The following is a 13462-nucleotide window of genomic DNA, read 5'->3' as shown; positions in this document are numbered from 1 at the left end:
CACACATGCTTTGTTTTGAAAGAAAACCAGTTGCTGCATTTCACCTGCCTGAGACATCCCATGAAGCACCATCAATGCCCATTAGAGAGCCCTGATATGGAAGTCAGGCTTTACTAGAAAAGCTCAAAGAAGGCAAATTAAACCTATTTAGACACTTCATTTTGTCGCTTTAGATTTTTAAGGCTTTTTTTCTAAAAACAAAAAACAACAACAAAAAACACCACTTTCTCAAACAGCACAACTCATAACAACACACTTTATTCGGTGCATGGGAAACAACACAGAAAAATGGAAACAAAAATGAAGCCCACATTCAAAACTAAACACAAACTGAAACAACATTGTGCCTAGCTAGTGATACATACATAAGTTCCATTTTAAAAAATCATTACAATTTTAATATACCACATCTATCTACCTTCTATCAAAGAAGGAGTTACAAAAATATACATGGAGTCTGACTCCCTTCCTACATACTTCAGCGTAAATCACAAGAATCTCCGTTAAAGGGAGTGGAACTGTACCAGTATAAAATGCAGCTAGATTATGAAATGTCACTCCCAATATTTTCACCTTGTATCACTGTATCCATGCCCAGTTCTGTTCTCATTTGCGCCAAAGCAAATCCACAGTAAATGAGAGCAAATGCTGCCTTTGGCACCCAAATGAAGTGTCTGTGATTGAATAAAAATGACAGGCACTAGTAACTCTGCAGTAGTTGCACAGTAATGACCCACAGCTCACAGCTGTGCTGTGCCATGTATACCAAGGGGGTTATTTCATCTCAGCTTTCAGTCCATATCTTATAATTTTAGCTCTGTGTCTCATAAGATAAACATCTGCTGTACAGTGGTCACTCACCCACACGATATCTGAGCACGAGCCTTCCTAGCAATGCTCAGAAGGAACACCTTGCCACACAGTCCACCTTCAGTGTTTACATTCAGCCATAGAACAAAACACCTAGATGCCAGGGCACACGGACACCTAAGGGAATCGGGCACTGGATACCACTGACATCCAGCCTTTCCCACAGTAGTGACTGGAGGCACTTCAAAGCACACATCGCTAGTGAGAACTCCATGGTTAGCTGTCATGCACTTTGCATACCGAGGCTGAGACCCTCAAAGCTGCTGCTAATAAAAATCAAGACCTCCTGCACCCATTTGCCCAATGTAATGCCCCTCACCTCTCTGCTTCCAGGCGCATTTCCTCGCGCTTTTGCCTCCTGAGCTCTCTGCGACGCTCAAAGTCATCCATGCTGAGTGCTCAAGTGTGCAGAGCCCCGAAAAGCTCCCAATCTGAAAGAGAGAAGACCATTTAGATGACAGATAAAACACAATGAGGGCGTTTAACCAACTGAGTCCATTCGGTTTAGTTAACCTCGCTCCAGCTATTTTCTTTTTCTATCAAGAAATTTAACTTCCTCAGTACAGTTGAGATAAACAAGATTAATGTCTAGTAGGATGAATAGAGCCATGCCTGAGTTTAGTTTCCTATTCAAAATTAAATCAACATGCTTTAAATAAGAACTGTATACAAGTGCTAGCCGCAGACTAGTTATTTGTAACGTCACAGGTCTTTTCCTAAAAACAACAGCAAGAATTCAGCAGGATTTTAACTTCAAGCTTCCAATTTACACCGGACACAGTAAAAATGCTGCATAAGAATTTCCTTGTTTCTCTAATTGCACAGATAAATATTTTGCACAAGCTAGTCCTCATCCATCTGTCCACGCACTCCTGCTTTGAAAAAAGGAGAGAAAAGAAAAGGAAAAAAATAAAAAAGCAAAGGAAAAAGAAAATGAAAAATAAAAAAAAAAAGAAAAAGAAAAAGAAAAGGAGAAAGAAGGAAAAAGAAAGGAAAAAAAGAAAAAGAGAAAGAGAAAGAAGCTGGAGCTGTTAAATACCACCCAGGAGGAGCCAAGCTATGTATAAATCCCGCTCAAAGAACTAAAAGTAGTAATTTTTTTTTTTTTTGCAGCTTAATCCACGCGTTTTCCCCGCACCCTACCTTCTCCTTTATGATTTAGTCCATGAAATATTTTCCCCTTTATAAGTTCTTCATATACAAAACCTCCTCAGCCCCAGTTTATATCCCATCCAGCCGCGTATTACAGAATTCCCCTGCAGCCCCCAAACCAAAAATGACTACCAGAAAAGGGAAAGCTGTTCTCTTTTTGTCCCTGCTTTGTTTACAGAGCTGTCAGTGGTTAGTTAAACTCTGCCTGGAATCTGGCATTTAAGGCCTGCTCTGAGATTGCTTCCTGTGCAGGGTTGGAGGCCTCCGCTTCCTCTGCATTCCCAGCCTAGACGTCGCACTCCGAGGATTTCCACCCCCTCCCCGGCCTGGCCCGGCCACCCCACCAACATTTTCCAGCCCGTTCCTGCAAGACTGGCCGTTTACCCGGCAAAGAAAGCAAGTGCACAGATGCACACGAAAATTAGAAGGTGCCTTACAAACCACTCGCAATTTAAGGGTGGACAAAGCCAAGGTGCATTTGTAAATCATTTGAAGTGGTCTGCTTGCAGATACAGATCTGCCTCATGGCTTTATATTCCTGCCCACTAGCACGGCAGCCAAACACCCGCTCCATAAAATCACTAGCAATAGCAAAGCGTCTTGCAGCTTAAGGGAATCTCTGGCTTTTTCTGCCCTCCTTTTTTTTTTTTTTTTTTTTTTTTTTTTTTTTTTTTTCATGAAAACACTGCCAAGGGCAGGGTTTTTGCAAAGGCTATTTTATTAGTTGATTTTTCTCGGGGCTGTTTTTGTTTCTGATTTGTTCCTGGATTGGGAGATTTAAATTTTGTTGCTGCTGTTGTGACTTTCTGCATGTTCAGCTAGCCAGGATTGGTTTCTGGAGGTTCAAAGAGAAGGCTGATATTGCAAATCTGACAGTGACCTTACAATTGCTGCTCTTTTTTGTCTTTTTTTTTTTTTTTTTTTAGCACACAGACAATATACAGAAAAGGTAAGTAGTAACAAGCTATTTTTTCCAGCCTTGCCTTTGTTTACTCTTACCAATAATATCCCTCAAAAAAATACTAAACACCAAATCTGCTTTTTTTTTCCTTTCTCCTCCTGAGAAGCTTTTTCATTTCAACCTATGTTCGCAGCTAAAGCCTGCCTCAATTCCTTTGCTGGAGGGCCCTAGCGTTGCTGGACTGATGTGGTTGCACTGAGCTCAGGAAATGAGGATCAGAAGACTAAATGCCCTGGAGAGCACATTTGAAGCAGTTCCCTGGGTTTCAGTGCCTGCTGGGACCTACAACCACCCTGAGCAGTCACAGTTACCCTATGGATCAGAGCTCCTCTGGTGTAAAGTTACAGAGAGGTGCGAGGTAATGCTACCGAACCCACAAAACATGCCCATTTGCAGCTTGTCCCTTCAAACGTGACCTTGGTGACTCTTCTTGGGGCAACACTGCAGACAGGCATGACAAGACATGGGCAGTTCTTCAAAGAGTAGAGACCCCGGGTCTTGCATAGGCATCACGGCAGTTTCCCTCCTCACCGCTGGGTTTTGCCAAGGACTTTCCTGCTGTCACACTGACGCCTCACGTGCTAGGACTCCCATTCCAACCCTGTTTCTCCCTCCCCAAAACAGATATTCTTGAACGTCTCATTTATTTGCTCTTTTGTGACTCTTCTCCCAGTTAGGTACATCCCCCTCTCCTTGCCAAGTGGGCCTCTGTCCCTCCCTGCCTCTCTCAGCCTCTGTGTCCCCCTGCTTTAGGGGACTCATTTTGATGATCGTAATGAAAATGGATTGGGAGTGAAACTAAATCATAATATTTAAAACAGCTCTAGAATCCATCTTCAAAGCCAAGCATGAAAATTTCTCTCTGTGTGACCCGTCCCAAGTCTAAGGGTAAATCAGCCCAAAAGAGAGGGGAACAAAGAAACACAGGTTTCCTGATTAAAGCTGCAGATAGAAATTATTATATTTTCTCTGTCATTGCATCCGTCTTTGTGTTAGATATTTTTAGTCGTTTCGTCACGCTAAAAAATGTTTAATCTTTCTCATAACAGGAAAACCGTCCCTTAGAAACGTGTTTTAGGTCAAAAGCAACCCATTCAAATCCAGAAAATAAAAAAAAATTAAAAAAATCATTTTTATATAAACATTTTATTTTAAATATGCTAGAAAAAAGCCATGACTTCTCAGTTCTTTCTCCAATTTCTTTCCAGAGCAATTCATCAAATTCAGAAGTCATATATAAATTTAAGGATTTTTTTTTAAGCAAATAAAACCAGATCACTGAAATCTTTTGATCATTTCCATTCTCCTGGTGCTCATACATATATACAAATTACTGGAGTACAGCTATTCTCATACTGTAAAACACTGCATCACAAGAATGATCATCTTGCTGCTCCTTCCTAAAAATCAAGACCTTCAGCACCATTTGACGTTTATACGATTACCTGTCCTGGAGGAATTGCAGTGAACTCTCATGAGCTTTCCACCACCAGACCTAGAAGTAGGACTTGTGTTTGGTCTCACATTTCTGTTGCAATACCTCTCAGAAACCTTCAGAGGAAGCTCTTGCTCAGGACCTCAGCTTTTCCACATCTGCCCACAGAAGGGTCTTCTCAAGATCCCTATCTGCTTTGATTATGAGACTGGACCTTTAGCTCACAGAATCAAACCCCACCGTCTTACTGAAAAGACCCAATTAGTGCTAAGAAAGACTAAAGGGGAAAAAAAAAAAAAGAGAGAGAGAATATAGAATGAACTGCAGATGAATATAGTAGCTTTCTTACAACATTTACTAGCATTGTCACAACAAAGGCACTGCTGTCATTCTGATTCAAGGAAATAAGTGTGCACTTAACACTGCATCCCCACAAAATTCCTCTTCATCTCAAAAGTGGTACCAGAGTCTCTCTCTTTTTTATCCCTTTGTTGCACATGGTGCCTTTGATCTTCAGTCAACTATGATTTATTGTTAAAATTTGTTGAGATTTCATTGTCTTGCTAAAGTGTGCTTCCTTTAGGGACACCCCACTAATCCCTCCTGCTGTAAAACACTCCGATGCAGATCCTACTCCCCTTTATCTCTCATCTCCTGAAAGAGTTCAAAATTTTGTCGTCTTATAAACAGCTTTCAGTAAGGTGTGAATCACAGGAATGCATACCATTCTCAAAATATGTGACATAATATTGCCATATGCTCTAAAATAACATGCTCTTGGAAGGCAAGCACAATAATATAGCTACATGGAAATACACGCAAACACACACACCTCTATAATTCCAGTATGGAGAGAAAAATAATGTCCTGCTCCAGCTTTGATTTAATAACGTCCTCACCTCCTCTCCAGCACCGATTTCCAAGACCACTCAGCGCCCAGTGGGTCTTAGCAGTGGGTGAGCAAGCTCAGGAGCAGGCAGATACAACAGCCAAATGCTGCTCGGGTCTCTAAGGGGTGGAGAAGTCCTTCCTTCCAGACCTGCCAGCCACCCTCCTATAGAGCGCCTGGGCTCTGAGGCTGCTGTGCAAGCACTGAGCCTCCACACCAGTCCCGCAGAGCCAAAAAACGTCAAGCCAGAGCACATTCCCTAATATAGCACGGCTGCGTCTTGCAGCAGGCTCGGAGCCTGCCGTGCCTGGTGGCAGTGTCCTGCCAGCGCTGGGCCTTTCGCTTCCCTCCCGGCACAATGAAACAATCGCAGGTTTCCTCCGGGTGACCTCCGCACACAGCAGTCAGCGAGCCATGCCCATTTCCTTCACCCGGCATCACTTGCTGTGTTACAGACGCCCAGGGCAGCTTTCACTAGGGCAATGAGTAAGCAGAGGGCAAGCTCCAAGCGAGCACAGCTCAGAGGTGCCTTCTGGCAGGCTCCACTCTCAGCAGCTTGGCCCCTTCTGCTTCAGGAAGCCAGGGCAGCAAACGCCCTCACTCACAGCAGGGAAGGGAGTGGACTTGGCCTTAGGTTCCTTTGCAATGGGTGAGATTTTTAGGATGAATTTCCTTTCTCATCTAGCTAAAAACATCTGTGTGCACCATGCACCAGGTGTATCCCCTTCCTTCCTCACCCAACCTACCTCTCATGTGGGTGGCTGGACCTTGCCTTCTTTGCTGAGCGTGGAGGAGCTAGGAGAAATTTTAGGAGCCTAAAGAAGCACAGAGCAAGACCACAGTAGCAGAAAGCAAGACTTGTAGTTTCTTCATAAAAGAAACCATGACCAGTTTCTAGTCTCCTTCTCTCTTGTGTCTTGAAGAAGGAATGGTGCACAAAGAGATGGCTTGAGGGTTCTTAGGAAAACTCAAGGAACAAAATGAAAGGGGAGGCTAACAAAGTAATGTGGACCAATATTGACCTAGTATCCTAGGCTGGACCACTGCAACAGTGAATGCTGCTGCTCAGTTCTACCACTGACTTTTTTATGACCTTAGAGATTGAGCCTTAGTCAATTTTCAGTGCCTGTTGTCTCTTACACTACATTCACCAACTGCAAATTATTCTCGCTAATTATGCAAAGCGCTAAAGCACAACCAAGCCCTGGTTGCAGCCACCAGATGAGCCTGTAACATCAGCACTAAAAAGAGCCAAATTCTACTCCTAGAAATACCTGAAGTAGAGAACAACTGAGCACAGGTGATGGAGGAAAATTCTTTCTGAACTTTGGTTAGCTCAGAAGGTATCTAGTTTGATTACATAGAGGTCTTCTACATGCATGCAGCTAACCCACTGACTTCCAACCTGTACTCACTGAAGAATAACACAGAATGTGATCATTCAGTCATTGTTTTCTTTCTTTTCAGTGTTCCTCCAAGAGCATCAAGTATCTCTGTAAAGCTCAACATAAAGTTATGCTGCGAGCAACTCTGTAAATTTCACTCCATTAGGAAAAATACCCCATTTTCCCGTATGTCGACATTTTAGTTATCCCAAAGCCTTGGCTTGGGAGCATGGAGTGTCATTAAAGTAGTGATCTGTGACTAGCAAGAAGTATTTTTTTTCAGTTGACCACATGCCATGGCATCCACTGGAACCCTATGACTACCAGCACTCTTTTCTTCTATGTCCTCCAAAACCTAAAGTGAAAACAGTACCTGTTCATTTTCCTTTGTGCAGTTAAGACCAATTTAGCAAGCAATGCGCCTGCTTAAGTGCAACTTGTTTAATCTGGCACCCATTAAATGCAGGTATGACAAGCATTCTAGTCTAATATCTGGGAGAATTAGAGTCCTTTAATCTATCTTCATTCAAAACAAATAAATCTGTTTTCTATGAAAATCTGTCAGAAGATGTTTGGAAATGATTTTCCCCCTTCTCATTCTATTTTGCATTAGAAGCATTCAGGGCCACTTCAGATCTTTCATAAACAGGCAAAACTTCCACTGAAGTCAAGAGGTAAAATCTATCTGATTGATTTGTCTTTTGTCACATCCCATTCATGCTCTTTTTTTAATCTGAGATATGGGATATGTCTGGCAATCATATATTTCCAATAGTAAGGTTTGCATTTAAAGAGGCTCTTCTTTGAACTATAAATTCATTTTTAATGTTCCTTTCATGTAACCACATCTGCAATTGTTACTATAAACTTGGCTGAGTATTCATGTTGACTGCAGATAATGAACTCTTGTACATACATATACATATATATATGTATATATACACACAGACACACATATCAGGCAGCTTTATTCCTTCACAAACAGAATAGCTCATTTGGGACTCAAGGCAAAATAAACATATTAGGTCATGTGAATATACATTTTTGTACTAATCTAGCCTGTGTCATGTTTCCTCACCACGCTACTTGGAACTTCTAAGGAAAATTTTTCACCAGTAAACTAACCAAATAAACGTGGTTAATAATTAGCTCCACAAAATCAAACTTTGAAGGTTGTTCAAAGTCCAAATTTCTGTTCTCAGAACATTTCACTTCCATTTATATGGCAAAACCACTCACTGGATGAGAAGTCTGAGAACAACCTAGAAGTTCCACAAGAGAATCAAAAACTCCAGTCTCCAAGACTACTAAACTCTCTCCCTACGGCATATACTCTGTCATTTCTTTCCATCTCAGCTTGCTCTGCAGCAAAACACAAACTTCAAAGTTTGTGTTCATTGCTTAGACACTTTTAAGCCTAACAACAAGTCAGTAAACATCTCTGAGGCATCCCGAGCAAAACTATTTAGTTGTGGAAATCCCAACTAATACTCTGCAGACCACTGACAGCCCACATGACTATGTCATGGCCCAGACTTTTGATTCAAATAGGTGCTGACAGGTTGCCCCCACTCTATAGGCAGCATATGTTTCCACGTTGAATGCCACATATGTCTTTGCAGGTGTCAGGCCATATGTCAGCTCCCATGAATGACAGTAAAGTGCCTATGTGGAGCTTTCTATAAGGTATTTTCAATACCAAAGAGTTCACTTCTTGTCACTCCCACTAAAAGACTCATGTCTCTAAACAGATCTGCTTGAGTAGCCTTTGAGACATTCAGAAGGCTTAGGTACATACTTCTTTGAGTCACTTCTCATATCCATAAGACTGCGTGTTTAATCTTTGGGCTCAGTAAGCGCTGGGGAAGATGCATTGCAGAGCTGCATCAGCACTGAGGTGCCAGTGAGCTTGCAGCTTGCTGCTTCCAGTGCCACAATGCACTCCTAAGTATCAGCAGCAGACTGATCACCTCTGAGGCAGTCGGCTGCAATAAAAAGTCCCCATTTGTCTTTATTCCCTTGGGCAGGCTGACAGCGGGTGTGCCATTTCCACTCCTTCCACTTCCTTCCTCATCTTTCTCCTACTGCACATTGGCATAAGGGTCAGACGGAGTTTTCTCTTGACATTTGGATTTGCATCCAGTATTCCCACCCCTGATCTTGGTGACATTTGTCTATCATTTCCCATTAGCAGACAAAGAAAGAAAAAACACATAGCTGGAAATTGCTGGCACAGCCACTGGTTCTCATGTCAGAAGGATTGACCCTTGACTCTCCCCTTCAAGTGTCCTCTGAAATATTTCAAGTATGTTGTCCCCAAAGATCAGAAGATACTGAAACATTATACGTATACAGATTAGGGTTGAAATCCTGGTCCTATTGGAATCCCTGGCACCCTTCCCAGAGCGTTCAATCGGGACTGGATTCCACACTAGCAGGCCAAATTCATCTGTAACGCATACTACAAAATACGAGTGAACGTACCATACATATCAGAACCTGCTTTGCTCTCAGATTATGCCAGTATAGGCTATTTTGTCCTCTCCTACATCAGTGCAAAACCACTGCCTGTTGCATGGGCATGTGTGCATGTGTGCACATACATACACACAAAAGCAGACTGGCTTACAAGAATCAGAAATTATTTTTCCTTATCGTGATTATTTCAGAAATATTTAGCCTTTTCTGCAGATAAAAATGCCAGTTGAAAATTGAATTGCCCTTTACTACTGTTTAATCACGAGTAAAGATTACCCAGGTAATGAAAACAAGACCTCATCTGGTAAGGACAAAATACTCTGAAATCAAATAGATTTTAGAGCCACAAAACAGCTTATAGAAGGTCTTAGATACAAAATTAACTCTGAGTTACAATCACTTTTTCTCTGCATTCAAACACTAAGATACCTATGATTCATTGGCTATCATTCACCAGTCATCCTTTATTACTGGATAACTGGCCTTTTTATTACTTTTACGAAGACATACAACTTCATCATGTTAATCTCATCATAACAATGTCCACATCATACATTTACTCCTCCTGTAGGTTTTGTCACCAATTTGCAGCCTGATTCTTGAAACTTCTGGCAATGCCCTGGCTATTGGTCAGCTTAATCTCCTGCTGAAATCAGCAAGAAGTGAAAACTAACGCCTGTCCCAACACCTTTGAGCTGGCAACTGTTGTTTCTTCCTAAGGAAAACCTGCAGTCACCAAGAAACAAATTAGTGCCAGCTCACATGACCAAGGCCACATTAAAGATGGGAAATATGTTTTTTCTTGCTCTATAAAAAAGCATTGACAATTCTCCCATTGATTTCTAGTAGTGAGAAATTAGAGTTTTGAAGAGAATGTCATACAAGCATCATAAGTAGCCACAACTAAGCAAAAGTCATTTGTTGCTTTCTCATCTATATAGATAGAACTGCAATATTCCATTAAACATGTGCCTTTGGATTCACTTGTGAGAAAAAAAAACTTCCATCTCTCCAAGAGGAGAGCATGAAGCTTCCTGGACGCAGGAACACAGACGCTCAGTAACATGAGTGTCCATCTGGGAGCAATGATGGGAAGCACCTCAGCACCCAAGCAGAGCAAGGCAGTAGCAGTGCACTTGGGGACCAGCCCTACTCCAGGGCTGGTAAGGAAGCCACCAGCAGCAGTGCAGTTCTCCATCCTCCCCTCTCAACTATGAGAAGGATTTCGCTTTCTCAGGCAGAATTGACAAGGAGTTGATCAGGACCAGCAACCCATAACAGGGTAAAATATCAGAGCTGACTTCTGCTTCTATACGCTCTCATCCCCCTTATTTGGTGCTCCTGTCTTGAATCAGCCTTGCTGACTGGGATACTCACAGTTATGCTTTTCAACAATACATCATGTAAACTTATTTGGGGCCAAGTTTTATGAACATTTTAGTACTCTTCACATTCTTTCTCTGTGTATCTCAGGTCTTGAATTAAAAAGCTAAGGTAATACCATGAAAAATAATAGACTGTCTAAGGTAAAGTTCCAACAGCAACATTCACTCAGCCAGACTGCAAACTCCACATGCTTTCTGGAACACATTTTAAAATACATGATATATTAAGCTATATAGTCAACCAGAAAAAAAGTAATAGAAAATAATATGAAGATACAAAGCAGCCAGCTTATTGTGGTTCATTTTGTATTTTCAACCCTTTTTCTTTTCCTGTTAAAATGTATAGTCCTAGTATGCAGCTCTGTATAGTGCCATGCTTCATAAACTCTAATAATGAGAGCTCATAAACTTATAATGAGAGCTGAAGACTCTTCATTTCTTGCTCTACCTAACCAGCAATAAGCAATGATAACCAAGTTTTACTTGTCATCCACACATATTTATAAAGAAAAAAAAAAAAGGATATCAAGAAAAAAGCACTCCTAAAATTCTTGGTTTATCTTACTATCTTACTAGCTGTGCCTAAAGAGACATTAAGCATTTTGAACACGCTCAGTTTCTCAAGAAGAAATTAATGATAAATTCTGAAGGTCCTATTATTGCTCTTGAACTTTATAAATCTACCCTTCCAGTACCTGTGCATCTTATTTGCACAGACAGAAAGCACTTCACCATGATAGATGCACTGCAGCTCAAATTCAAGTTGGGACAATATCGTGGAAATCTGTGGGATTCCACCAGGAATGAGGCCAGCTATGCAAATTTCTACTGGGCTTTTCCAGTTCACACTTTCTAAATTGCTTTAACAAATGAAAGCCACTTTGTTCCAGGTAAATACCTGTATCAGTCTCTAATGAGCAGCGGCATTTGCCATTTTCCCTGAAAAAGGTCAGTGCCAGCTTTAAACTGGTTAAGGTGGGCAACAAAAGTCCCAGCCCTTTCTATGGGGCAACACAAAACTGGGCACCACAAAAGAGAAGCACATTAAGTCATTTACCTATTTGAGGTTTGAAGCCCAGACCCCTCTGCATGGTTAATTTAGCTGAGAGCAAGAACACACCAAGACCTCAGTATCGATGAGGCTTTGTTACAACACAAAACAAGACTGGCAACACAACCTGCTTGCACCCTTGGGCATGAGTCATGAGAACATCAAACACAGCAAAATAACAGTTTTTCCAGTTCTCCTCACACAGAGCTGTGAGTCTCCTCCGAGGCTCACACAGAGCTGTTGTTAAATAATCTTTACAATAATCTGACTGCAATCTAGACCTTTATGCATAAGCGCTTGTTGCCAGCAAATACAGTGATGGCAATACATCATCTATCAGTAATGTGGTATGGGACTGGGTATTGCTTAGCATAGCAAGGGAATAGCATGGCCAAAACACTTCAACAAGGTCTGGCTCAGAGTCAATTAAAAAGACAGGTGAGGCCTGACAATATCCTGTACACTTAATATCATAAGCACACAGCAAAGGCGTTATGCACCTACTTGGTATGAATGTGACAAGGGAAAGTTACATTTAATCACTCTATCAAGCCAATAAATTTTACAGTTGTTTAATTTTTTTGGGAACAGTGCCTCAGACAATGTCTGTGTGGTCCAGAAAAGAAAATGTTTACGTTTCCTTCAAAAAATAAATGGAAAAAAAAAACCTCTCTGTATCAGGCATTATCTGCTACCTTTCTGTGAGTCCTTTGCCCTGGGGATGCAAATCCCAGTGAGGGCTCCTGCAGTCTCCTGCATTGCTGTAAACATTAAGTCTAACCAGTTCAGAACAAGGAACAGAGCACACGGGGCTGGTCACATTTTAAGTTCTGAGAACGCACACAAAGCACACTCAGTCAATCCACAGAGGTGGGTTATATGTTTAGAAGGTACTGGCCAAGATCACAAAGAAACATGGGGGAAGAAAGTAGAAGGGTCCCGATCTGTTTGCAAATGCTGTATAACAAGGAAAGCAGACTGTGATTACTAAGCAAATTATTTTTCATAGAGGCAGTAGTCAGTCACCTCACCCTAATCATAGACTACGGCGAAAATTCTGCTGAACGCTGCCTTCAAATCTTACGTATGTCAAAATGAAGCAAGCAGAAGCATTTACAGGTATGACCACCACATGCTGTAAGGCCTCCTAAGGACAGATGCTGCAGAAGTCCCAAGAAGACTTGGCTAAACCAGTAAAGAAAAACAGAGAGAATCTCTGCCAGGATAATCTAGCCAACGTGGAGAACGAGCTCAAGGCAAGGACAGGTAAAGAAGTCACAAGAAAGAAACAGAAATTGGAAAAGGAATGCAAAGGAAGGATCAAGCTAGAACCTCATCCATATCCTGGAAGATTTTAATAATCCATACCTCAGATAAAAAGCCTTCAAATAGGCTTATATCCTTAAGGTAAGCAAATAATATAAGATTTCATGAATAAACTCAAGCAGGCTAGCCAGATCTTTCAGTGCTTACCTGAACAAAATCAAACCTATACAAATTAATAAATATTGACAACTGCCACTTCAGATACTATTATTTTAAACGATTCCCTAAATATAAGTATAGATTAAAAAAAGAGGCTGATTGACTCTTACTATTTCACTATTTTGCTTATTAGTATTAAATTATACACCTGGCAAGATATCCGAAACAAAGAGCCACCAAAGATGGTGCCAGTTTTTTTTCCTGGCAAAGGCACAAACATAATGTACTTATTGCAAGCAGTGACTGCAAACATAACGGTCTGTCCAAAGCAAATTATTGCACAGGGAACACCTATGGTTATAAGTGTTTGAAGCACACATATCAGACAGGGCACAAATTAGGGGCAGAAATGAATTATACCCTCTTTACTA

General features: G+C 41.3%; 1 protein-coding gene across 1 annotated transcript in view; it reads right to left on the bottom strand.

Moving 5' to 3' along the window:
* The window catches only part of CALD1 (caldesmon 1), a 179233-nt gene that overhangs the window by 86391 nt on the left and 79380 nt on the right, over window positions 1–13462 (bottom strand). The window contains exon 3 of the mRNA XM_026037108.1: window positions 1190–1301. Coding sequence (XP_025892893.1) covers window positions 1190–1260 — 71 coding nt within the window. The 5' untranslated portion in view covers window positions 1261–1301. The remainder of the gene's footprint in view (window positions 1–1189; window positions 1302–13462) is intronic.

This window comes from Nothoprocta perdicaria, unplaced genomic scaffold (genome assembly GCF_003342845.1).
Source record: "Nothoprocta perdicaria isolate Ctin4 unplaced genomic scaffold, notPer1 scaffold_190, whole genome shotgun sequence".
Taxonomy (NCBI): Eukaryota; Metazoa; Chordata; class Aves; order Tinamiformes; family Tinamidae; genus Nothoprocta; species Nothoprocta perdicaria.
The sequence above is the reverse complement of the archived record's forward strand: the minus strand, read 5'-3'. Positions and strand labels throughout refer to the sequence as shown.